The 26,372-nt window shown below is 50.9% G+C and overlaps 1 protein-coding gene across 1 annotated transcript in view; it reads left to right on the top strand.

Moving 5' to 3' along the window:
• Nucleotides 1–4,739: 4,739 nt before the first annotated feature.
• HTRA1 (HtrA serine peptidase 1) overlaps nt 4,740–26,372 on the top strand; it is a 57,725-nt gene continuing 36,092 nt past the window's right edge. The window contains exon 1 of the mRNA XM_027528696.1: nt 4,740–5,370. Coding sequence (XP_027384497.1) covers nt 4,755–5,370 — 616 coding nt within the window. The 5' untranslated portion in view covers nt 4,740–4,754. The remainder of the gene's footprint in view (nt 5,371–26,372) is intronic.

Genomic DNA, 26,372 nt, shown 5'->3' with positions numbered 1-26,372 from the left:
GATGGGGTTTGCACTGAAGAGGTCCTTGCTGAAGTGAAGGAACTCTCACAGAGCTGATGGAATCTCTTTTCATCCAATCAGGTTATGATAACTGCATCTTCAGTATAACTTGAAGAGCTCCCTCACCTAAAATCTAATAACATATCTGTATTTTAACATGTGTGTTGCCGATTCCACTTTTTAAACTCAATCTACCGTCTATACTGCAGCAGGGTGATTTTGCCAAAACACACCTTCTTAAAAGCCTCGGGGAACTTCTCATCAGCGTCAGTGCCAGCCCAAATTCCTTCAGAGGACAGCCGGAGCCCTTCACAGCCTGGCCCCTCCACTTCAGCTGCCTCTCCTGCCCAGAGGGACCCCTTTCCTCTTTGCAGCCACACTAGAGAACTTCCTCATCTGGATGGACTTATGATATTCCCTCCCCTCTGCCACACCCTTCCCCCACAATGTGTCTCCTGGTCCTCCCCCTCCTTCAAGACGGAGCTCAGTTGCATCTTTCTAACGTCCCAATTTTCCCCTCACAGAACTCCTTCAACCCCCAGCATTTTTCTTCTCATCCTTCTCCTGCACCCGTTTCATGCACCTCACGGCTTGCATTCAAGTGGCTATTTACACTTAAATGACTTAAAACGGAAGAGAAATCAAATTTAGTTCCTCGCTGCCACTTGCAGCGTTTCAAATGCTCAGCAGCCCATGCAGTTGGTGGTGACCGCCTTGGATGGCAGCAGCTGGAAACCTTCCATCACGGCAGGGAATTCTAGGCTTTGAGCTCCTGGTGGGGAGGGGCTCAGTCATTCGCCATCACATCTCTGGTGGTCAGCAGAGTGGTCAGCACGTGGCAGACACAAGAAGCTTCTCTTGAACCAAAACAAACTGATTGGATGTGAGACTGTCTTCCGAGAAGCAGGCTCAGGGTCCCTGGGTCACCAGAGGTCATGGCGTTCTGATGGTGGAGTGGAGGGAAGGAGTGGGAGTTTGGTACTCAGAGGGGAGGGAGCCCAAACCAGTGCAGAGTCATCTCTTTTTCTTTTTTTCTGGGTGGCATGTCCCAGCCAGGATTCTGTTACTATAGAGAGGGTGAAAATGGGTGTCAGGGAGAGCCCCAGATAGCTGCTGCCCTGGGGCCAGAGGACAGCGTAGGGGAGAGCGTGAGGCATGAAGTCTGAACTCCATGTGACTGAGATGGAGAGGCCGAGGAAGTAGGGGCTAGGGGAGTGGTAAGACTTTAGGAAGAGTCAAAAGCATTGCCACAGCTCCTTAGCTTCTGGTCCTTGGGGTGAGCAAAGGGAGTAGAATCCCCCCCACCCAACACCACCACTCTGGGTCCTTCGTGTATCTGGGAGGCCCCAGGCGGGAGATCTTTCTCCTTCTGGGAAGCGCAGACATGGATGCCCTGTTCCAGTTCAGAAGCCGTACTTCCTAACCCAGGTTTTTGGCAGCCCTGGTGTTTCATTGTTCATTATTCATGAATAGACTTGACTTGGTTCGGAATTAAAGCTTCCATGCAGCAAATCTGGCCTGCAGAGGGGATGGCCGGGAACTCGCCTGTGTGGCTCTGGAACTGGCCCCTTCTCTCCGGAAAAATCCTCTCTGGGAATCTGTGCCAAGACCCGGTGAGTGAGAAATGACTTCATGATGTATCCAAAAATTGCATAAGAAACTGTCTTTATAAATGGTATCAGAGGGGGAAGAAAAAAAGAGAGAGAGAGAAAGAAGGGAGTAACCCTTTCAGATCAAAAGCATTCTTTCTAAATATGAAGATGTTGGGGCCAAGGGAAGGTCAGTGCTGGGCCCCCGGGGCCGGGTTTCACCTGACTTGTGCTGTGCTCTTCCACATGTGCCCTACTGCCCACACAGCTGGCACACACATGACACCCTCCTGTGTGGATAGTTCAGGTCCCCACAGTCCTTCTGGGGGGACTTTAATTTTCTAACTCGGCATCCATGGTCTGCTTGGGGTCCCTGACTCAAGCTGTCTCCTTGATGACCCATGTTATCCTCGGAGCAGGAGGGTGAGCTGCACTCACGCCTGGGAGGTGATCGTGATGCAGTCCTGGTCCTTCTAAAGCCTTTTGTGCTGTGTTTAGTCGCTCAGTCGTGTCTGACTCTTTGCACCCTATGGACTGCAGTCCGCCAGGCTCCTCTGCCCGTGGGGGTTCTCCAGAAAGAATACTGGAGTCGGTTGCCATGCCCTCCTCCAGGGGACTTTCCCAACCCAGGAATCAAACTGAGGTCTCCCACTTTGTGGATGGATTCTTTACCGTCTGAGCCACCAGGAAAGCCCAAAAATACTGGAGTGGGTAGCCTATTCCTTTCCAGGGGAACTTCCCAATCCAGGAATTGAACCAGAGACTCTCTCCAACCAGAGTCTCTCTCTGCTTCTCAGGCTTGGCTTGGTCTTCTATTCCTCCCTTGGTTGGCCCCTCGTGATGAAACCACCAGCGTGGTTTCCAACAGCAAAGAGATGCTGTCTTCCTTCCCTAGTGGATCAGCTCTGTGGCCTCTGTGGCTTGCACTTCTGATCATCACCATCACAAAATTCTTTTAGGTTGCGAACCATCACAGTTGTTTCATTGCTGAAAATACACTTTGATTAGTTCCTCCAAGGAGACCCAAGATCACTGCCATTTTCCTGATGAGCGTCCCTGAGATCCAACTTGCAGAAAGTTACAGAATTAAGGGCTAGAGTGGGATTCTGAATCCAAGCCCATCAGATGATATGGCTCCGACCTGCTTCACTAGGTCATGCTAACTTACCCTGGGAGGGGAGGAAGGATAGCTCAGATAGAGAGGAGAGCTTGAGCTAAGTCAGAGAAACCTTAAACAGGAAGGTATGTTCCAGAAAATGCAAGTTATTCAGCACTGGGGGAGCAAAGTAAATGCAGTGTTGGGGGGAATGGAGTGAAGAACTGGGGGGAGAGGGTGATGGGGACTCAGTGGGACACTCAGGGACTAGCTTGGTTAAGCTGTGGTCACATTTTGCTTTGAATCAGCTGGTTCACTCTGCGGTCTGGCTACTTGGCTGGAGGGTGGAGAATGGGGGCCGTTGGGCACGGCCTGTTTAGAAGGTGTGCTGGCTCCATCACTCCGAACTTGTGGTGTGACCTAGGAGTCACTTACCCTTTCTGGCCTCCAGTTTTCTCATCTGTAAAATACAAGTATCGGATGAAAAGAAGTTTTCACCAATCTCTTCACCATGGTGAGCCCGTTTATCTCATCTGCTAGCTGGACTACAGCAGGGAGAGTCTTTTTATTTCCTGACGGACTTTGCATATTATTCCTCTGTGACACCAGGCCAAGCTCCTCTTTTTTGGGTAGTCTCAGCCAGTTGAGCACTTAGAGCCTCTAATCAGCAGAGGTATCACCCCTTCCCACACCCCCCAAATCCAGGGCTGAGTCAATTTTGAGTGCAGGCCTCCCTTCCCACAAGGTGAGGTCCTGGCTTCAGGAAATACTGCCCTGGGGTCCAGACACTCGGGACAAGGCCGAAACATCTTGTCATGCCCCAGGATGTGGACCTCCTGCTGGCCGGTTTCTTGGGCCCAGGGACCCCTCTGGACCTTGGACGCTAACATGTCTCACATTTTGGAGGTGCTTTTGCGGTGGTGGGGGTAGGGGAGGGGGAGTTATACGTATTCAGATTTTACATTTAAACTATTTTTGTTGGAAAAATACCCCGTTCGTACCCAAGAGAACAACGAAATACAGAAGAACAGCAAAAAGTCACTAAGCCTCCACCACTACCTTCCCTCTAAGGCCACCTATAAGGTGGCCCACCCAGCCACCCCTGGGCGCCTCTGCCCTGGCTCAGGGCTGCGCAAGCCCTCCTCCTCCTGGCTCCTCCGGTGCAAGCTTTGCCCATCTGCGGGCCTAGCACCTCCCAGGCACGGGGACCACCTCCGGGGTCGCCCTTGCTCTTCCTGGCCACGGCTAGATTAACTTCTGTCCCAAATGATGCACCGAAGACTCTCAAGTGGGAGACCAAAGGCGAACCCTTTTATTTAATAGCTTTTGGAGAAAGACTCAATCAGGACAAAACCCTTCTCCCTCCGGTGACCACCCCCGCCCCCCGCAGCCTCTCGTGTCTCCTTCCCGAGCCCTTCGGGGCAGGAACAAGCACGCATCCCACCTGTAACTTTTTAATGGCTCGAATGACTATATTCTAACTATTTCTGCTCTCTGCTTTTTTTCACTTGCCGCCGGGTCTGGGCGCTGGCTTTGTGCCAGCCCTGCGAGCCCCGCCTTCTTCGCTGGGGGGGTGTCCATGGTCACGGTCGCGCGTGCTGAGCGCGGGGGTCAGTTCCAGAGAGGTGTTCGCCTTCCTGCCCTGGAGCGCGTGACCCGGCCCGTGGTCTGAGCCACGGCCCCTCCCGCGGCCGGGCGGGTCCCCAACTCGGCAGTTTGCGGGAACTTTCCCGGGCGCTTGCGCGCCGGCCCCGCGCGGGTTCCTCTGTGCGAAGCCTCTTTTTGGTTTTAAGGTCCCGAGTGGCGGCGGAGAAAGCCGCGAGAAGCGGATACGTGGGGAGCGGAGACCGGGAAACAGAGCCCCGCGAGCGGGCGGACCCACACGCGCGCCGCCCCGCCTGCTCGCCCGCGCCCACGAGCCCCGCCGCGCCCGCCCTGCCCCGCCGCAGGCGGTCCCCGGTTCGCCCGCTTGCCCCCCCGCCGCCCGCACGGCCCCCCCGCCATCCGGTCGGCCCCCCTCCCGGGCGCTGTGCCCGTCCCCAAGGCGGCTCGTCACCGCCGCGAGGCCAATGGGCTGGGCCGCGCGGCCGCGCGCACTCGCTCGTCCCGAGTCCCTCCCGCGCTCTGCCCGGAGCCGCTCTCCGGCCCTCGCCCAGCCCGCTGCCGCCGCCGCCGCCGCCGTCGGAGTCGCCATGCAGCCCCCGCGCGCCCCGTTCCTCCCGCCGCCGACGCCGCCGCTGCTGCTGCTGCTGCTGCTGCTCGCCGCGCCCGCCTCGGCTCAGCCGGCCCGGGCCGGACGCTCGGCGCCGGGCGCCGCCGGGTGTCCCGAGCGCTGCGACCCCGCGCGCTGCGCCCCACCGCCGGGATCCTGCGAGGGCGGCCGCGTCCGCGACGCGTGTGGCTGCTGCGAGGTGTGCGGCGCGCCCGAGGGGGCCGAGTGCGGCCTGCAAGAGGGCCCCTGCGGCGAGGGGCTGCAGTGCGTGGTGCCCTTCGGGGTGCCCGCCTCGGCCACGGTGCGGCGGCGAGCGCAATCTGGCCTCTGCGTGTGCGCCAGCAACGAGCCGGTGTGCGGCAGCGACGCCAAAACCTACACCAACCTGTGCCAGCTGCGCGCCGCCAGCCGTCGCTCCGAGCGGCTGCATCAGCCGCCGGTCATCGTCCTGCAGCGCGGCGCCTGCGGCCAAGGTACCGGCGCTCCGGGAGCTCCCGGGTCGCGACATCCCGGCCCCGAGGGACGGACGGGCCGGGAGAAGGGCCGCGAAGCTTTGTTGGGTCTTCCGGGGGCACCCACTGGCTGGGAGAGGAGGGCATCGACCCCCGGGGTGGCAGCGATCCGCGGACTCCCTCGGAACCGAGCTTTGCGCCCAGCCCAAGGTCGTTCCGCGCGTGGCGGTCCCTGGCCCTGGTCTATCCCGAAGCCCACCCCACCCCCTCCCGGGGGAACCCGGTGCCGGGGCCTCCGGCCCAAGGCCGCCTGCTGGTTGCCCCGCGGGGAACCACACCGTGCCAGGGCCTGGGGGACAAACAAGACGGGAATGTGGGCATAAAGAGGGTTGAGAAGTTCGGGGCTGGAAAAAGTGCTCAGTGCTGAGTGAGCCCCGGGGTTGGGACCACAAAGTCTCATTTCTGTGGCCTTCCATTCCTTCGCTTCATCCGCGCCCCCCTCCCGCCTCCCTAAAGATGAACAGGGTTCATGTTTCACATTAGCGATCTCCTGGTTGAAAAGTTTTAACTTTTTATTTGAAAGAGGTAGCCATGCCCTTGAGGCTCCCCAGTTTCTCCCCTAGCCCCAGGGTTTCCCGGTCAAGCACCGGTTTAAGGAGGTGTAGCGGGCACTGATGCCAGCGTCGCTTCCTGGGTTTTGAGCCAACCGCACAAAAATGAAAGTGGCTCGATTTGAATATGCTGAGCCTGGATCAGGGGAAAGGCAGAGGCAAGGGTGAGGGGAGCGCGTTAGGGGTGAGGGAAAAGTGTAGCCCTTTCCCTCCTGAAGCATCTTTTCTGAATCAGTAAGACCCGTCCTGGCCGGGGAGTTGGGGGTGGGGGGAGCGAAGGGTGGAGCCATCCCTCTAACTCTCTCGCGGGACCTTCCCGAAGGTTGCTTCTCTCCAGTCCCGGAGACCATATGGAAAAACAATGCTGAGTTCAGCTCCGGCCAATCCAGCGGTGTGGGGACGGGCCAGCCCTGCTTGGCAGGGCACTTGCCCTCAGCCTGAAGGCTTCCTCCTCATCGCGGGCAGTGCATGGAGATGGGAAGAGGGGAGCCCAGCACCGGGCAGCTGGGCTAGGTTTTCTTGGTAGGCAAACGGTCTAGGACCAACCGGAGGCCTGACACAGGCTGACGGGCCTGGGGAGGAGGGTGCCAGAGCCCTACAGGTAAAACGCAGAACCTCTGCCCTCAGGAAACAGCCTAGTTAGAGGGTGGAGGAGACCTATTCCAGAGAGAAGTGAACCTGCCCAGTCTGGGTGTGGGCACCACAATGATGTGTATTGGGTGCCCATTCGGTGCCCCAGTCCCTGGGCTAGGTGTGTTACACGTGTGACCACACTCGGCCTTCACAGCCTCAAGAGGAGGGAAGTCATTTCCATTTAACAGGTGGAACAACTAAGGATGAATTATATGTCCAAGGTCACTCAGCTGGAATTTGAACCCAGACAGCCTTATTCAGAAGCAACCCAATGCTTTACCTGGCTGGGGGAACGGACGCTGGGGAGGGTAAAGGAAGTTTTGGGAGGCCCCAAACTGCATCCCAAGTGGAGTGGGGGGTGCAGGCTGAGCCCAGCCTTGTTTGGTGAGTAGATTGGTGTGGCTGGGGAGGCATCGGGGTGACCCAGGCTGGTGGCGCAGAGTCCCAGGGCCAGAGAGGACGGGCTGGGTTGTATTCCTGAGCCAGGCAGCTCACAACAAAACAAAACAAAAAAGCTGGATAGGACGAAGCTAGCGGTGGAAAGCAGACCACACCGGGGCGCAGAGACATGATGCATGCCATAATTTGGGTGTGAGGTGATTACTTTAAAAAAGCACATTGCATGTTTTTTTTTGTCAAAAACAAGCCAGCTGTTACTGTTTGTAGTGTCACGGCGCAGGATCCTGAATAACTGGCACTATTGGAGCCCCAGATTGATTGCCAGCGAGGTGGAGTCACTTAGCAAGTTTTGGAGTTGGCGGAGTCATTAAGAGTCACCGTGTGTGTATGTACGGAGAACAGGTCGTCTGCTGCTGGCCAGCAAGCCCGCAGCAGGCTCTGGGGAGAGCCAGAGAGGGGACGGCCCCGGGAGGACGAGCGTGGTGAGAGGAGAGAGAGACAGAGGGTGCACAGCGGTTCTCCCCTGTCCTTCTTTCTTTCTGCAAATATTTACTGAGCTCCAGCGTGCATCCAGCACTGTGTGTGTGTGTGTGTGTCTGCTGGACAAATGGGAGGCACCTGGCAGATGCGTGTGTGGGGAGGATGTTGAATGAACAAATGAATGGAAGACGAAACCAGAGGTACTGGAGATCCATGGCCACCCAGCCTTTCCTTCCTCAATGAAAGGTTTTGCTTTTGCTGCCCTTCTCTACTCCCCACCCCTCCCTGCCACCCCTCCATCCTTGCATCCAGCCCGCTGCCCTTGACTTTCCAGAGGTACCTCTGAGGACCGGAGCCTGGCTTCATTCAGTCGAAGCCTTGCCCACAAGCAGGTCACCTGAAGTCATTGTTCAGCGCGGTGCACTGGCCGCCGGCTCTGGCTCCGAGGCTTGGCCGGAGCGTTCCTTTAGCCGGAGTGGCCGTGGGAGGTCTTTTGGAGGAGGCCCTGCCATTGGATTGGCAGCCTGGAGTTGGAGCGAGCCACGTGAGGACGTGGGGAAGGAGCTCCCTGGGCAGGAGCGGCTCTGCCAGTCCTGGGATCACAAGGAAGGTTTGACTGGGGCAGAGACAGAGAGGGCAGGGCAGGCAGGGGGGGCTCGTGAGCAGCCCGTGGGAGTCTCGGCGGATCTTTGAATGGTGGGATGTGTCCCCATTCAAAAGAGAGCATTTAAAAAAATATATATATAATTTTTAAATTTATTTATTTTAATTGGAGGCTAATTACTTCACAATATTGTAGTGGTTTTTGCCATACATTGACATGAATCAGCCATGGGTGTACATGTGTTCCCCATCCTGAACTCCCTCCCACCTCCTTCCCCATCTCATCCCTCGGGGTCATCCCAGTGCACCAGCCCTGAGGGCCCTGAAAAGGGAGCACTTTCGTTTGTGTGCTGTTTCACAAAGACTTCAGAGAGGGTCTCTAATCATGGTTCTGGAAATGAGGGCACATCGTCGATTTCAGAAATCAATGCTGCTGTCAAAGTTTGGCTGGGAAAGTGTACAGTTATACCAGAGATTAGAGAGCCGGTGTCTTCCACCAGGAACTGATTGGATTAGTTTAAAGCAGAAACCCTGCACTGGTCAGGGGATTACAAAAAAAAGAAGAAAGGGATTGCAAATAATAATAATCTGATAATAAGGGCTAATATATATTTCGTGCTTGTTCTGTGCCAGCCCTGTGCCAACCCATTTGATCCTCCCAGCAGTCCCATGAGGAGTGTGCTGTCATCCTCCCGGGGTGACAGCTGGGAGACAGAGTCGCAGAGCTGTGCCTTGCCCAGGACTTGAACCCGTGCATCTGGTCCACAGCCCATTCATAATCACTCTGTGCTGTTGACAGAGAAACCGAGATTATAAGCCAACCCCAGCTAAACCGAAGCAAATAGCTGGAATAAACAGAGCTCCAGATGGCCGTGGCCTTGAGATGAAGCACAGGACACGTCACATCGCTCGCTCCACCAGCACAGCAGCTGGAGGACATGGTTACCCCCAGATGCCATTAAGGCAGCTCTTGCCGGGAAAAAAAAAAAAAAGCAAAAAAGCACAGGGGGAGCTGTACTAGAGATATTTCCAAACCAGAGCCTTGGGCCCCAGACTGTTCTTAGGCAGAGAAAGGCTTCTTTGGATTCCCAGACATTGCAAAAACTAGCCAGGCTTTCTGACCGGTCTCTGCTGAAAAACGGACAGGAAGCCAGGAAAGAGGCCCAAAAAAGACTCCCCAAGTATCAGAAGCCTGATCTTTTTTCTCCTCCTCGTACACAGTCCAGGAATGCACCCCACCCCTGCCTCAAACAGCAGCCCCGAGCCCAGAGGTCTTGAAGCCCAGGGACTCCCCATCTTGGTTCCACCCAAGGCCTGACAAGGAAGGGATTCTGGTGGAGGCTGGCCACGCATTCCTGGTGAAGAGCCACCACCGGCTTAGAAGTAATTTATAAGGGCTTTGCTCACTCTGGTTGGTTATCTTCTTTGGCTCTCTGTTGGTCTTGCTGTGCTGTGCTTAGTCGCTTGGTCGTGTCCAGCTCTTTGCGACTCCTTGGACTTCTCTGCCCCCAAGGCTCCTCTGTCCTTGAGGATTCTCAAGGCAAGCATACTGAAGTGGGTTGCCGTACTGTCTTCCCGGGGATCTTCCCAACCCAGGGATCAAACCCAGTTCTCCCTCACTGCAGGCAGATTCTTTACCGGCTGAGCCACCAAAGAGTTAAAATATTAAGGTTTCATAAAATTGGTAAGCCAAGTGTCTAGAAGCCAAGCGTTTGAGTAACTTCTTCAAGAATTATTTCTTTTTCTTAAGTTATTGAGAGTTAAAGCCAGGGTTGGCGTTGATGCCTGTAGCCCATCTTGGGCCTGGGCGCCTTGTTCTGCAGCTTTGTGCCAGCGGCTGCTGTTCCCCCGTGACCACTGTGGAGACACGTCTAGACACAGGAGGTGAGCTGCATTGAGCCTGGTGGTCCTCCCTGTGCCTCAGGGGCTCTGAAGCTGGGCTGCAGGTGTCCTCTGGAGCAAGATCCCTCCTGGGTCTTTTCTCTTTCCTTCCCCATCTTCTCTGCTATTAAAAAGAAAGAAAATTAATGTCAACAGAGAAACTGTGACGTGTAGCCATCCCAAATGCTTTTCTGAAAGGCTTCCATTGAAGAGGCATGTCTATTGCTGCTGGAAGGGCTCAGATTTCAGCTTTTAGAATTAATGACATGAGTTCTAAGTTCATTCAGAGCATTTATTGAACACCTACTGTGTACTCAGAGGGTCCAGGTAAAAGGACCCTCTACCTGGTAATTAAGGTAAGTAAGGCTGGGTAGTCCACGATGTCAAGGAATTTGTAGTAGGTTGTATCACACCCAGCTTAAGGAGTCTGATCAGTTCAGTTCAGTTGCTCAGTTGTGTCCAACTCTTTGCAACCCCATAGACTGTAGCACGCCAGGCTTCCCTGTCCATCACCAACTCCCAGAGTTTGCTCAAACTCATGTCCATTGAGTCGATGATGCCATTCAACCATCTCATCCTCTGTCAACCCATTCTCCTCCTGCCTTCAACCTTTCCCAGCATCAGGGACTTTTCTAATGAGTCAGTTTTTCGTATCAGATGGCCAAAGAATTGGAACTTCAGCTTCAGCATCAGTCTAATGAATATTCAGGAGTGCTTTCCTTGAGGATTGACTGGTTTGATCTTGCTGTCCAAGGGACTCTCAAGAGTCTTCTCTGGCACCACAGTTCAAAAGTATCAGTTCTTCAGTGCTCAGCTTTCTTTATGGTTCAACTCTCACATCCATACCTGACTACTGGAAAAACCATAGCTTTGACTAGATGGACCTATGTCGGTAAAGTGATGTCTTTGCTTTTTAATATGTTGTCTAGGTTTGTCATAGCTTTTCTTTCAAGGAGCAAGCATCTTTTAATTTTATGGCTGCAGTCACCATCTGCAGTGATTTTGGAGTCCAAGAAAATAAAGTCTGTCACTGTTTCCATTGTTTCCCCATCTATTTCCCATGAAGTGATGGGACTGGATGCCATGATCTTAATTTTTTCAATGTTGAGTTTCAGGCCAGCTTTTTCACTCTCCTCTTTCAGTTTCATCAAGAGGCTCTTCAGTTCCTCTTCACTTTCTGCCATACGGATGGTGTCATCTGCATATCTGAGGTTATTGATATTTCTCCCAGCAATCTTGATTCCAGCTTGCACTTCCTCCAGCCTGGCATTTCACATGACGTACTCTGCATGTAAGTTAAATAAGCAGGGTGACAATATACAGCCTTGACGTACTCCTTTCCCAATTTGGAACCAGTCTGTTATTCCATGTCTGGTTCTAACTGTTGCTTCTTGACCTGCATACAGATTTCTCAGGAGGCAGGTCAGGTGGTCTGGTATTCCCATCTCTTGAAGAATTTTCCACAGTTTGTTGTGATCCACACGGTCAAAGACTTTAGCATAGTCAATGAAGCAGACGTAGATGTTTTTCTGGAACTCTCTCGAGTCAGACCACCACTTTCTAAGGGGATGACGTCTCTTACGTGACAGACTCTCTCAGTTTCAGTTTCTTCATCAGTAAAATCATAATAAAAATAATGGTGCATACATACCTATGTCATAGGATTGTTGGAAGATGGAAGCAGCTAATTATATGAACTCAGTGCTTAGAACCGTACCCAGTGCATTACTAGAACTGGATCCGTGTTAGTGGTCATAATCAGCATCAGCATCATTTTCATGGAGCTAGCCAATGAGGAGTCAGCTCAGTGGAGGTAGTGCTGTCATGATGTCTTCCTGGGGATAAGGTGGGAGGCATCACAGAGGATGAGGGTGACGCCAGGCCTGTGTCCTGGAGGCTGACTTGGGGTTTGCTAACAAATATGTTAGGAAAGCTTCTCTGGACAGAAGGACTCAGACGCCACCTTGCCTGTCACCCTTTGAATCCCCAGTCATGGTCTGCATCATCTAGGAAGCTTGTGATTTCTCTGGACTGAAGAGCTGCTTGTCTGGAACACCTGGGATTTTCCAAATGTCATCTGGTTCACGCTTCCTCGGGTTTGTGATGCCCAGGACACAGAAGTACATAGAAACCCTGAGACCCTCTTGATTGATGCTCCATTTGTTTTCCATGCTTCAGGAATTCCTTATGAGGAAAGATTTGTCGCAAAATTGAGAGTCCATGGGTGGCCTATTATTTTAGATCCCCTGGACAAATTGTCATGTCAGCACTTGCCATAAAAGCAGTCCTACCCAGCATCATGTGACAGCAGCTGGGCCCTCATCAGGAGGTAATTATATCTCCTTGGGCACATGGTGGTTTCAGAGGGCACATTGTTGTGGCTGGAATTTTCGATAGTTTTCAAATTTAAATAAGCTCTGTCTTAATGAGTCAGAGCCTTGTGCAATATTTTCAAACCTCAGGAAACATCTTTCTCATTAGTTGTGCAATCTGATCTCGAGAAGAAGACGGTAGGCCTGTGTGCCTGATGAATTTTTTTCCCTCCGAGTCTGGCAAGATCTGCAGTAGAGTTCCCTTGCACACAGTCTCGGGCGAGATTTTACTTGGTCATCCAACAGTTGAGTCATCTTACACCCCGTGACAAGGAGAGCCCTCTCTTTGTTGCCAGTATTCCAAGTGGTCGTCACCACTTGGTGGGGATGGATGGACACAGAGGGTTTTGCCAGCTGGGGTTGCCCAGGCCAATGGCTGCCAACTGGATACAGAGGAGCAAAGGCTCAGCACTCGGCAGTCACAAGTGCTTCTCTCTGGCAGAGACTGAGCTAGCCTGGGGGAGAGGGGAGAAGGGTCGGTGTTCTCCTGGACAGCCAGGTGCTGGGCAGCAGCACTGGACGGAACCATGACCAGGAGAGCGCCCACTGCCGGGTACTTCCTGGGAGCTGGATGCTGTGCTCTTGGTATCATGGGCCCACCTCCTGCGTCCCTCATCGCCACCCAGGGAGAGAGCACTGTTATCTCATTGTCCAACTGAGGAGTAGATGAGGCTCCGAGAAGTGAGTAATAACTCTCAAGGGCTACTCAGGAGAGGGAGGTGGAGCCAGAATTTGAACCCAAGTCTGCCTCATTTCCCAACTATTCTTGAGACATCTTTGACTCAAGCGTTACTTAGAAGCATGTTATTTAATCTCCAAACCCTTGGGGATTTTCCAGCTTGCCTTCTGTTATTGATTTCTGGTTCAGTTCCTCTGTGGTCTAAGAACATACTCTGTGTGATTTCTGTTCTTTTAAATTGGTTAGGATGTATTCTTTGGTCCAGAACCTGGTGTCTCCTGGTGAATGGTCCGTGTGAACGGCAGAATTTTCTGGTGTTGTTGGATGGAGTGTTGTGTAAACATCATTTAGGTCTAGTGGATTGATAATGCCATTTGGGTCAACTGCATCCTTACTCACTTTCTGCCTACTTGGTCTATTGGTTCATGAAAGATAGGTGTTAATGTCTCCGGGGTCTATTCTGGAGCTCAGAACTGCTGTCTCCTAGGGCTGTCTCCTCCATCCTCTGACGAGTACAACTGTGTGCACACACCTTCCACGACCCCTCTCTAACCACATCAACTCTCCACCTTCATGTTTTCTGGGATCCTGTGGACAAAGACCCCTCCTTTCCTGCAGAGATGCTGTTGACTGGTCAGAACCACCAGTTGGCTTGTGGACAGAATCCCAGAGCTCAAAATCTGAGTGTGGAAGGTTCTCGAAGGTCCCATAGCCCAACCCTTCACCTAAGAGAGAGGCACTCAAAGGGAACATGACTCTCACAAGCTGCTTAGCTCACTGGGGCAGGAGGGTTGGTGGGCTGGTGTGGGTTCCACACTGGAGCCCTTTGCTCCTCAGCTGTCCCTTCCTGCTAAAGCAGGGGGCTGTTTGGGAGAGGCTGGGGTCCACACACACCATTTCCATGAGGCAAGGAGACAGTGGGCACTTTCATTTAGTCTCTCATTACTGCTGCTGCTGCTGCTAAGTCGCTTCAGTCGTGTCCGACTCTGTGCGACCCCAGAGACGGCAGCTCACCAGGCTCCCCCGTCCCTGGGATTCTCCAGGCAAGAACACTGGAGTGGGTTGCCATTTCCTTCTCCAATGCATGAAAGTGAAAAAATAAAGTGAAGTCGCTCAGTCGTGTCCGACTCCTAGCGATCCCATGGACTGCAGCCCACCAGGCCCCTCCATCCATGGGATTTTCCAGGCAAGAGTACAAAATGATGCTAAAGAAAGCTTCCTCCACCCCCACCAAAAATAATCTGCTTGGATTGGAAGATGATCAAAAGGCTATCCATATAATGACTGACTTCTCCTCTCAAGAGTTCTAAGCACCTATTAATGCCCTTGAACCATAATTACAGTCCTCCTGCTAAAAAGAAAAAAGTCAGTATAAATATCATAGTGGACATGCCAGATAAGTCAGGGCTGAGATGCTTCAATATCTTTTCACTGTGGTTTGATTTTCTTTGGGACAAATATACCAAGATTTTCCTCTCTCAGTATAAAGGCTCTTTTTAATTTATCTTCACCATGCTGCCTAGACATCATGGGAAATGCTTTGATGGCATATTACACTATACCAGTTTTTGAAAATTATACTTTAATCACATCAAAAAAATAAATAAAAAAGAATAAAAAAGATCTAGGATTCCACCGTTATTCCAGCAGCTTCATTGTTTCTGTCCCGAGTGTTATCACCGTTTGCTTAGCTAGTCCTTTTTATGTTCATTTGGGCTGTGTTTTCCCCAAACCAAACATTTTTTGTGTTTATGGCTTTCTGTATCTGGTTATTCTTTAGGGATAGATACTAAAAAGCACAGTGACTGGATTGAAGGGTGACAGTTTTTATGGCCCATGGTGTACGTTGCCAAATTATTTTCCCGGGGATTGTACCCATATTTGTTGCCATTGGCTATAGAATTAACCATCTCCTAAGTTACTGAAAGCTGCGGCAACCAGGAAGAAACTGTCCCCAAAGAAATCCATCAGGATAAATGGAATACAATGGTACTAAACCACTCTACTCCATCAATAAATTACCTGGTATGTCTGTACGTGACTTTTATTCTCAGGTCGACTGCTTTTAGGAGATAAATAACGTTTGGGGTATTAAAAATGAGAACTTTTAAAATTTGATTTTACCCGCTGAACGTGAAAGAAAAGAAAGTGAAGTTGTCCGACTCTTAGCGACCCCATGGCCTGTAGCCCACCAGGCTCCTCCATACATGGAATCTTCCAGGCAAGAGGACTGGAGTGGGTTGCCATTCCCTTTTCCAGGGGATCTTCCTGACCCAGGGATCGAACCCTGGTCTCGAATGTCGCAGGCAGACACTTTACTGTCTGAGCCTCCAGGGCTGTCTGACCTAATGGGGACTGTGTGGCCCAATGTTCGTGTTTTGCCTGTGGGGCCAGGACCAGCAGGGGGCTGTGAAAGCCCAAGGTCACAAACCAGGCTGTGACAGAGGCTGAGTGCCTGGACGCCCAGCCCAGGGCTCTCTGCTCTCAGTCTCCCGGATGCCGACTCAGTTCAGGATGCAGGAGGAGGCCAGACTGTTTGTGCTTGTTTGGAAAAATGAACAATATGTTTACTGGAATGTTTGGTTACACATAGACCAAAATACAACAGAAGCTGCATATGTAAAATACAATTTTCCAGTAGCCACAATAAAGAAGTAAAAAGAAACTGACTTTCCCCCTTTTTTTATGCAGTTCTACTGAGATATTATTCGCCTACCATAAAATTCACCCCTTTAAAGCAGACAGATCAGTGTATTTACCGACTAGTGCCAACTGTCATCACTGTGTAATCCTAGAATACTTTCATCACTCCGAAAAGCAACCCAGTACCCATTAGCCGTCACTCCATACTTCCCAGAATTCTGCCCTCGGATCCATGAATCTGCTTTCTGTCTCTATGGATTACCGTGTTCTGGACATTTCATATAAATGGAATCATACATCTGTGGTCCTTTGTAACTACCTTTTCTCACTGACTGTAATATTTTCAGGGTTCATCCATCTTGTGGGTGTCCGTGCTTCACCTTGTTTTATGACCAAATAATATTCTGTTGTGTGAATATAGGAAGGCCAGACTTTTATTTTATCCCCTCTTCCTGATTAGGGTTTCCCTAATCCCAGCCCCAAACGTCACTTTGAAAGTCTAGACAGCCGAGGCGGCCCAGAAGAAGCTGGAACACAGGCTGCAGGAAGCCAAGATGGAAAATAAGAATACTCTATAAGGATGGGAATTACGTACTGAAAGGGAAAGATCAGGAAATACACTTTTCATATATATTAGGTCGTATAATTTTTTCAGGAGCTGGAAAGGATGTTGGAAATGGTTTAGTCATCCCCCTCATCTTACTGATGAGGTAACTGAGGCCCAGAGAAGGGAAGTGGCTCGTCTTGGGTCTTAAGACCTACTTTTTACTTCTCACTTGAGCCAAAGATTTCTTCTGAGTTTTGTCTCAGTTTTACAAGTTCCCCTCCTCTTAACCGGAGGATGGTTTACTGTTTAGCCGCTAAGTCATGTCCAACTCTTTGAGATCCCCTTTGTTGCCTGCCAGGCTCCTCTGTCTGTGGGATTTCCCAGGCAAGAGTACTGGAGTGGGTTACCATGCCCTCCTCCAGGGGATCTTCCTGATCCAGGGATTGAACTTGCATCTCCTGCTTGGCAGGTGGATTCTTTACCACGGAGTCACCTGGGAAGCTCGAGGATACTGCCTATCAGCAAATGGGCAGAAGGGGTACCTCTCTGGATGGTCCCTACCCGGATGGAGGGTCTTGGTTCACCATCACATCCTTTTCCTCACACTTTCCCATCTTCTAACCCCAAGCACCGGGCCCACCCCTCTCCACCAGGACCTGCAGGAGGATGGCTGCTGACAGCTCAGGAGCGTGTCCCAGGCCCTTCATCGACAGACTGGTCACCTCCAAGCCTGCTGCTTGAGGCTGGAGGCTTCTCGGAAGCCTGAACTGCCTTGGCCACTTCAGACACAACAAGCAGGAGGAGCTGGAGCAGGAAAAGAACCGGGCTGAGAAATCTGGGAAGGTCAAGACCGGAGCCAGATGCTTATCAGGAGGAAAGTTAATAGTGTTTTTGTGAGCTGAGCAGTCAGCCATTTCCCCAAAGATAATAATAGACACATCATGCTGGGTGTTCAGGAGACTTCTGAAAAAAGAAATCGTGTGGTGGAATGGATTGGAAACTCTTTTTTTTTCCCCTAATACGTCAAACAGGTCAGGAAAAAAAAAAAAGAAAAAAACTATGAAAGGCAACAATACCCAGCAAACCCAAGCATTCAGTATGGGTATGCAAGCGAGGACTTTTTTCTTTTTCGCCAGTGAGACTGAAAAGCGATTATCAATGACAGGCACCTTTAAACATAGACGCTTTGTTCTGGAAAAGGCCTTTTACCTTTTACCAGTAAAGTTGAAACTGCAGAGAACTGGGCCTTGCTTATAGCTGACTGGCCAGCTGGCCGGGCGCCCCCTGAAAGCCGTTCCTCCTCCTTGGGGGAGGCTGTCTTAGACTTGTTTGGGTTGTCTCTCTCCTCCTTTACTTCACCTGCCCGAGTCTTTTCCAGCATCATCGGTGGCAGCCTTGGCCCAGCCCCTACAAACAGGCACTCTCTCAGGGCACATGGAGGTGGGGGACGAGTTTGCAGTCTGAGGTCTGGCGTCAGGCGAGCTTTTCCCACTCTGAGCCGTCTGGGAGACTGTGCCGGAAAGCCAGGAGCTGCCAGACCTTGAAAGTGCCAGTGCGGACTGGAAATCGAGGCCAGGCTCCCCGGCTCCGCCCGGTCTTCCTCCTTTATTCAGTAGGAGCCGAAAAATGGGTCACACGTAACTCTCCTCCATTTTGCTTTTTTATTTCTCTGCAAAAGAGAGAGTGTTGTGGTCCTCCATCCAATTGTGAATTAAAAAAAAACAAACAAACACAAAAAACAGTTGCTATCTGTGAATATTGAGATTTTTGCCACAAGAATGGGGCTGAGGGCCTTTGGCCCTGGGACCCTGGGTTCCAAAGCTGTGTCTTTTTTCTGTTGCGTGCTTCCTGACGTTTGCAGACAGTGGCCCTGATGATGTACAGGATTTCCGGGTGGATTTTAGACCTCAGTCGGCCACCTCGGCCTCAGTCAAGTGATGCTTCTGTCTCCCTCCTGTGCGTTTTCCCTGCAGGGCTCAGAGAAACCTAGCTGCACGGGCCCCTCTGCCCTGGAATTTGCAGTCACAGCACTGATTAGAATGGGGGTCTGATTTCCTGGAATGTGCAAGGTCTCGCTTCTGTCTCTGCTGCCTCCACGCTCCAGACCAGCACGGGGCCAGACTCCGCATTGGAGCCATGGCTGACACATGTCCTTGGAATCTAATGGAGCGGGGCAGACAGAATGCAGTCGCTCAAACTGAAAACATGGAGAAAATGAGTCTGGCAAGGCATCTTTGCCACCTTCGCTAGGTGATGCTTTTTTCTTCTCCTCCAGGCAAGTGCTCTGCCAAAAAGGAGGCCCCATCCTCTTTGCGGACTTCCCAGGTAGCTCAGCGGTAAAGAATCTGCCTGCCAATGCAGGAGACATAGGTTCAACCCCTGGTCCAGGAGGATCCCCTGGAGAAGGAAATGGCAACCCACTCCAGTATTCTTGCCTGGGACATCCCATGGATGGAGGAGTCTGGTGGGCTACAGTCCATGGGGTTGCAAAGAGTCAGTTATGACTCAGCAACTGAACAACAATCCCCTTTTCACATCCCAGGTCATTATCCATTAGGAACCTGTTTAAGTCAGTGTCTCTCCTGACCCTCAGGGGGAAGGTAGTCCAAGGTCAGTGGAAGAGGAGGAGGCATCCTGAGCTCCTCTGGCGCCCTGGCTCCTTTACCTGCCGCCTGCCTGCTGTTCCTTCTCCCCCTCAGCTGCCAGTCCTTCTCCTCCTGTGCCCCTCGAGGTAACGCTCAATCCATCGTGCACCCTCACAAAGAGAGCTTTGCTCAGTGAGAAAAGCATCCTTGTGCCTCCCCGGGATGTGGACCAGCCGCTCTCCCAGCTGTGCGGTGTCAGGTTACTTAACCGCCTGCCTCCTGGTGCGGCTCCACGCGCCTACATACCTGGTCCAGTTGGGGCCCTGGGTGCCCACACTCCGCCAGAGGTGTGGAGGCCCGCCATCCAAAGTCCTGATGTGGGGGGCGGCGTGGCAGGGCTCGCTGCTCACGGTAAAGCTCAGTCTTTCAGCTTCTGTCTCTCCACGGTGCCGGCGGCTTGCCTTGGCCTGCAGCCCTCTCCCTCTCTCGGGTCTGTTCTGGCTCCGTCAGGAGCTGGGGGGCCTTTGGCTCAGGGCAGTATGATGCCCGACATCCCTGTCCCCCACCCCTACCCAGCTTTGCCAGGATCCACTTGGCTTCGTGGTAAAGGTTCTGAGCAGTGAGTGGAACCGGACGGGTGAGACTGGGCCGCTGGGCCCATGTGGATGGTGTGCGAGTGATAATTTCCTCCTGGGGATGAGGGGCCCTCTCTCCACTTGGGCCTGGATTTATTTACCAAGCAAGTAACCTCTTTGTAGTTACTTTTAATCTTGCCCTACTAGGGACAAAGAAATGTTCACATGTGACCCTGGGACCCTCTATAGATGAATAAGGGGACAGCCTTGGGCATACACCTGCTGGCAATACATTCCGAGGGGTCACTGGTTTCTAGGCCTGAATCTAGGCTGGTTCTTGGAAGATGGGGGCTCCAGAGACTGGCCTCCTATGGGGCACACCCTCTTGGGGTACTTTGACTGTGGGAGGGTGGCTGACAGGTGAGGAGTGCATCCCAGACCCCTTACTCAACTGAGCTGTTTCTAAGGCTATTTAAACTTTCCCTGACACCCACTGCAAGCCTGCTGTGCTTGCTCCTTTATTTACCGTTTCTGAGCCTATGGGAGACTGGCTGGCTGTGCCTGCTGGTGGCCAAGAGAAATTTCCCAAGGCTTCCGGGCAGACAGCAGTGGTGGGTCCAAGCTGGCATCTCAGGGGTAATTACTCCTCCTGGTCCTTCCAATGAAAATGGAAAGGTTTTCCAACCTCTGTACAATGCATTTGTACCCTTGCCTTAATAAGAACTTTGATTACTTATGCCCAGGTACTCTCAAGGAAGAGAGGGCTGGACCCAAAGTGCTCCGGGGACTGCATCGAGTGCAGGAGAGCCAGCCGTGCAGGACGGTGGCTGCCCTGACTGGTCTGCCACAGCCCCTTGGCGAGTAGACCCTGGACGAATCCAGCCATCATTTTGTCTGAGTTCCTTTCTTCCTATTTTGTCCTTTCCCCTTTGTTGGTGTTAACTCACTGAGTCGTGTCTCACTTTGTGACTCCAGGGACTGCAGCATGCCAGGCTTCCCTGTCCTTCACTATCTCTGCTCAGACTCATGTCCATGGAGTCGGTGATGCCATCCAACCATCTCATCCTCTGTTGTCCCCTTCTCCTCCTGCCTTCAGTCTTTCCCAGCAGCACCAGGGTCTTTTCCAATGAGTTGGTTCTTTGCCTCAGGTGGCCAAAGAATTGGAGCTTCAGATCCAGCATCAGTCCTTCCAATGAATATTCAGTGTTGATTTCCTCTAGGATTGACTGGTTTGATTTCCTTGCAGTCCAAGGGACTCTCAAGAGTCTTCTCCTAGCACCACGGTTCAAAAGTATCATTTCTTCTTCACTTAGTCTTCTTTATAGTCTAACTCTCACATCCATACATGACTACTAGAAAAACCATAGCTTTGACTATGTGGACCTTTGTGGGCAATGATATCTCTGCTTTTTAATATGCTGTCTAGGTTTTGTTGAAATTTGCCTTCCAAGGAGCGAGTGTCTTTTAATTTCATGGCCACAGTCACCATCTACAGTGATTTTGGAACCCAAGAAAATAAAATCTGTCACTGATTCCAGTTTTTCCCCTTCTGTTTGCCATGAAGTGATGGGACCGGATGCCATGATCTTAGTTTTCTGAATTTTGAGTTTTAAGCCAACTTTTTCACTCTCTTCTTTCACCCTCATCAAGAGGCTCTTTAGTTCCTCTTCACTTTCTGCCATTAGAGCGGTATCATCTACATATCCGAGGTTGTTGATGTTTCTGCTGGCAATCTTGATTCCAGCTTGTGATTCATCCAACCTGGCATTTCACAAGATTTACTGTACATAGAAGTTAAATAAGCAAGGTGACAATATATAGCCTTGTCGTACTCCTTTCCCAATTTTGTCAGTTGTTCCATGTCCAGTTGTAACTGTTGCTTCTTGACCCGAATACAGGTTTCTCAGGTGACGTGTAAGGTGATCTGGTCTTCCTTTCCCCTATATGCTATCAATTGTCAGGACCGGGCTGTGCTATGATTAGTAGTCTTTAAAGTGTGACTGTCTTTGTGTGTGCTTGTAATCAGTCGTGTCTGACTCTTTGTCATCCCATGGACTATAGCCTACCAGGCTCCTCTGTCCATGGCATTTTTCAGACAAGAACACTGGAGGAGGTTGCTATTGCTTCCTCTAGAGGATCTTCCTGACCCAGGGATTGAACCCATGTCTCCTGTATCTCCTAGCATTGTAGCCAGATTCTTTACCCACTGAGCCATCAGGGAAGTCCATGACTATGCAGGAGACGCAGGAGACGTGTGTTCAGTCCCTGGGTCTGGAAGATCCCTTGGAAAAGGAAATGGCAACCCACTTCAGTATTCTTTCCTGAAAAATCCCATGGACAGAGGAGTCTGGTGGGCTACGTCAATAAGGTCACCAAGAATCAGACACAGCTGAGTGTGCACGAACCATCATGACAATATTTGGTGGCATTTAAAGTTGAAGAAATTAGGTGAAAAATCACAAATGAATTCTTCCCTTTCTCTGTGGAGCCAGGAGGGACCTTGGAAGCCCCCAGTTGAGCCTCCATGTTTTACAGTGGAGGAATCTTCGGCTCGAGGGGCTTGCCTGAAGTTGTGCGGTTTGCCTCGTGGAGAGTGAACTGGGCCAGGCACCTTGGATCATGGGAGATAGACACCTGCCTTCCAGCACACGGGGTGCTTGCTCGGCTCCTAGACAGGCTGAGTCTGCCTAGGCTCAGCCAGACGACGGCATCATCTCCAGCAGGTCCTGAGCAGTGGCATCGTAGCAGAGCAGTGCTGTTGTTGTAGTCTTTAATTCAAGTTTTGGTAGATTTCCCTAGTTGTCTGGAGCTTTCACAGGGTTGGAATGTCTTAGAGACCATCACTCCTGCCCTTCTTAGTTTTCTGTTGCTGGTGATAAAGGACCACAAACGAAGCAGCTTTAAAACCACCCAAAGTCGTTATCTCGAGTGACATGAAAAGGTCCCCAGGCACAGTTCCCTCTGCTCATCGCTTCCCTGGGCTGAAACTGAGACATTGCCCAGGCTCAGGATTCTCTTCCAAGCCCGCTGGTTGTGGACAGAATTCGCCTCTTAGTCTTTACAGTGAGATCCCCGTGTTGTCGCTGCCTCCAGATCAGGGAGCTACTGATGCTTCTCAGCTTTTCACAAGCACTTTGGATTTTAAATCAGATGAGGTTGGAATATAGGCAGGGTCTGCTTCATGGGTGTGTAATCTATTCAGAAGGACCCCCACTCCTGACTTAATGCTCTGCTCACCATCCTGGAGTTCTTGATAATTTTGAAACAAGGGGGTCCCTGCATTTTCCTTTTGCCCTGGGCTCTGCAAATTATCTAGCTGGTTCTCAATGTGGGACAGGGCATTAAAATGCCAGTGCTTTGACCAATCTGCTCCTGCAACTGATTTGAATTTTGAGAACATGCTGTTCCTGTTGAATAAAGGGGGATTTATTTCTTTTCCCTAGAATACACTGCGTTCTGTTTTCCAAATTAGCCCTACTTATCAACCCTGTGGAGAATTTGGAAAGCACGATTGTTCTTGCTGGAAGCGAAGGTTGGCTTGTTAATCCTAAATCCTGGCTCTGAGTTCTCAGGCCTGGAAGTGAGAAGCTGGTTCCCACAACCGCAGGGGCCTCGGGGGCTCTAGGCTGGGTGAAAGACCGCAGAGGCAGAGCAAAGAGCTCCTGCTAGGCAGCCAGACAGATGGGGTCGGCCTCCCGCCTCTGCTGCTCGCCAGCTCTGAAACTTTGAGCATCGTGCTTGACTTCTGTGATCCTCCGTCTCCCCATCTCTGTAGATTGGGGGTAACAGCTTCCTGCAGGCTTGCAGGGATAATTAGAGAGAACGGGTATTCAGGGCCTAGATTTGCGCTTGACACATGCATAGAAGATGCTCCATAAATGTATAGTTGTATTCTTACTACTGCTATTTATTGCCAAGATTGAAAGCTGGGTGGGATTTGACTTGCTGTAGGGGAGGAGAATCTGTATGCTGGCCAGGAAGGAAAATGTGTGTGTGAATGCAGGACGTGGGGTGGACTGTGGTGTTTTTGGAGGCTTGGTGAGAGGTTTGCACAGGTGGAGAGTGTGCATTAAGGAATCTTGGGAGGTAGAGTTGGGGACTCATAGCCACATGATGGAGGGAGTTGTGGATGAGATGGGGTTGGCCATGGGTGCCCTGCAGTAATTTCATGCACCCCAAGTGGTAATTACTGAGGGGAGACATTGAAAACTGACCTGCCTGAATTAGAATGTGCAAGTGGGATTCTTAAAAGCTTCAGAAGTGCAGAGGAAACTCTGGGAGGCGTGGAGATGCCCCTGGAAGGCTGAGTGCAGGGCGGAGAGCTGGGAAGTGATGACCCAGCCTGTGGCTCGGAGACGTGGGGGGTTTAGCGCTTCTTGTGCTTCTCATTCAGGAATGTTCTGGGGTTGGAGTCCAGCTTGGTCTTCCTGTCTCTCCCAGGAAACCGTCTCTTTTTGAAATTTTTAAAAATTGTTATTTATTTTTATTTTATTTTTTTGCCTCCTGGCATGTGGGATCCCTAGTTTCCTGGCCAGGGATCAAACCCGAACCCCCTGCATTGGAAGCACAGAGTCTTAACCACTGGACTGCCAGGGAAGTCCCCCTGCAAACCATTTCTGTCCTAGGGTAGATAACTAGACACAGAAGTGACTTCAAAGCACCTAACTGTATTTATTAATTAAACCCAAAGAAAAATGACCTCCTAGATTTACTTTCCCTGTAGCCATATCCCTGAATGTCCACAGCAGTCTGACAGGATGGGAGATGACAGAGGGAAGGAGACAAGGTTTTAACCAACTGCAGTTTAAATATTTCACTTCTGCAAATTTTCCAGAAGCTTTTGACAACTGAATGCTTTGCTAGGGCCCTCATGGGGCAAATGCAGGCTCTAGGCCAAAACCTTGTCTACCTTCCCTATAAATCTTCTACTTTGATTATTGTAGCTGTGCTAGACTGCAGCATTATCCACTGGAGACAGCCCAGGAGACCAGGCTGAGGTTCCCATAGTTTCATGGTTTGTGGACACTGGGTGTCTTAGTAATTGCTCCAAAATCACTGTAGATGGTGACTGCAGCCACGAAATTAAAGGACGCTTGCTCCTTGAAAGAAAAGCTATGCCAGCGTATTAAAAAGCAGAGACATTACTTTGCCGACAAAGGTCCACCTAGTCAAAGCTATGGTTTTTCCAGTAGTCATGTGTGGATGTGAGAGTTGGACTATAAAGAAAGCTGAGTGCTGAAGAATTGATGCTTTAGAACTGTGGTGCTGGAGAAGACTCTTGAGAGCCCCTTGGACAGCAAGGAGATCCAACCAGTCAATCCTAAAGGAAATCAACCCTGAATATTCATTAGAAGGACTGATGCTGAAGCTGAAGCTCCAGTACTTTGGCCACGTGATGCAAAGAACCAACTCATTGGAAAAGACCCTGATGCTGGGAAAGATTGAAGGCAGGAGGAGAAGGGGAGACAGAGAATGAGATGGTTGGATGGCATCACTGACTCAATGGACATGAGTTTGAGCAAGCTCCAGGAGATGGTGAAGGACAGGGAAGCCTGGTGTGCTGCAATCCACCAGGTCACAAAGAGTCAGACATGACAGAGCGACTGAACAACGACACTGGGCCAAAAGAAGGAGCTGACAGTTCCATTTATCAGATAATTAGGTCTCAACAACTTAATAAGTTTTTGTGTCCTTGTAACATAGTAGTCACCCACTCCAGTGTTCTTGCCTGGAGAATCCCAGGGATGGGGGAGCCTGGTGGGCTGCCGTCTATGGGGTTGCACAGAGTCGGACACGACTGAAGCGACTTAGCAGCAGCAGCAGCAGCAACATAGTAGTCATTTGACAAAAAAAGGAAAAGAAAGAGGGATTTCCCTGGTGGTCCAGCGGCTAAGACTCTGCCCTCCCAGTGCAGAGAGCTTGGGTTTGATCCCTGCTCAGGGGAACTAGGTCCCAGATGCCATAACTAAGAGTTTGCATGCCGCAACTAAAGATGCCGCAGGCTGCAACAAAGATCGCAAAGATCCCAGGTACCCAACCAAGACCCGGCACAGCCAAATAAACAAGAAAGAAAAATGACATTTTAATTTTATTAGTCACTATCCACAATTACTTACAAAATTAATACAAATGATCTATGTGCACTCACTGGGAGCCACACAGCCTCTCAAATCTTAGATTCAGATTGGACAGTTCCACGCATTTCCAATTCGACATTGATTTTTGCATGGTATTTGCTTTTAATCACAGAGACCACCACCACCCGACGTCCAGATTCACAAACATACAGAATCGCTGAAAAAAGGTAACGCAATCTGATTTTGAGATTGTGAACTGCCGAGAGCTTGTGCTGAAGGTGTCCAACAGTGTTTTCCCAGGAAACTTGAAATATCCTGGGAGTTTGCTATGACTCTCTGGGGTGTCTCTGGGCTGAGTTTGAGAATGAATGCATTAGGATTGGAAACATTGCTTCCTACTTCACACCTTATCTTTACCTGAGTGTTTTGCCTTAAAGATGAAAGAAGCACATGTTTTAATGTATTTAAAGCACCTGTGCAGCTGTGTGCCAAATCTTTGGAGAGAGGCACAGGTAGAAGTCTGTCCTTTGATTCATAGACCCCTCACTGCGATTTTCATTTTCACTGCAGCCAGTTTTCTTCAGTGTGATAACGTACGTCAAATACTTAACTTACTGCCTGGCCTTTTCTCAGTAAACACTTTATAATGGAAGTGTCTGCTATTCTAATTTTTTTTTTTACAAAAATATTTATTTGGCTGTGCCAGGTCTCAGTTGTGGCACAGGGGATCATTACTCTTTGTTGAGGTATGTGGGATCTAGTTCCCTGACCAGGGATCAAACCTGGGCCATAGATCAATTTTGGGAAAATCGATAGTTTAATAAGAGGGAGTCCTCTGACACAATATGATGTCTCTGTCCATGTATTTACATTTTCTTTATTTCAGCAGTGCTTTGCAGCTTTTGGTGTACAGGTCTTGCACATGTTTTATTAAACAT

Source organism: Bos indicus x Bos taurus, chromosome 26 (assembly GCF_003369695.1).
Source record: "Bos indicus x Bos taurus breed Angus x Brahman F1 hybrid chromosome 26, Bos_hybrid_MaternalHap_v2.0, whole genome shotgun sequence".
Taxonomy (NCBI): domain Eukaryota; kingdom Metazoa; phylum Chordata; class Mammalia; order Artiodactyla; family Bovidae; genus Bos; species Bos indicus x Bos taurus.
The sequence above is the reverse complement of the archived record's forward strand: the minus strand, read 5'-3'. Positions and strand labels throughout refer to the sequence as shown.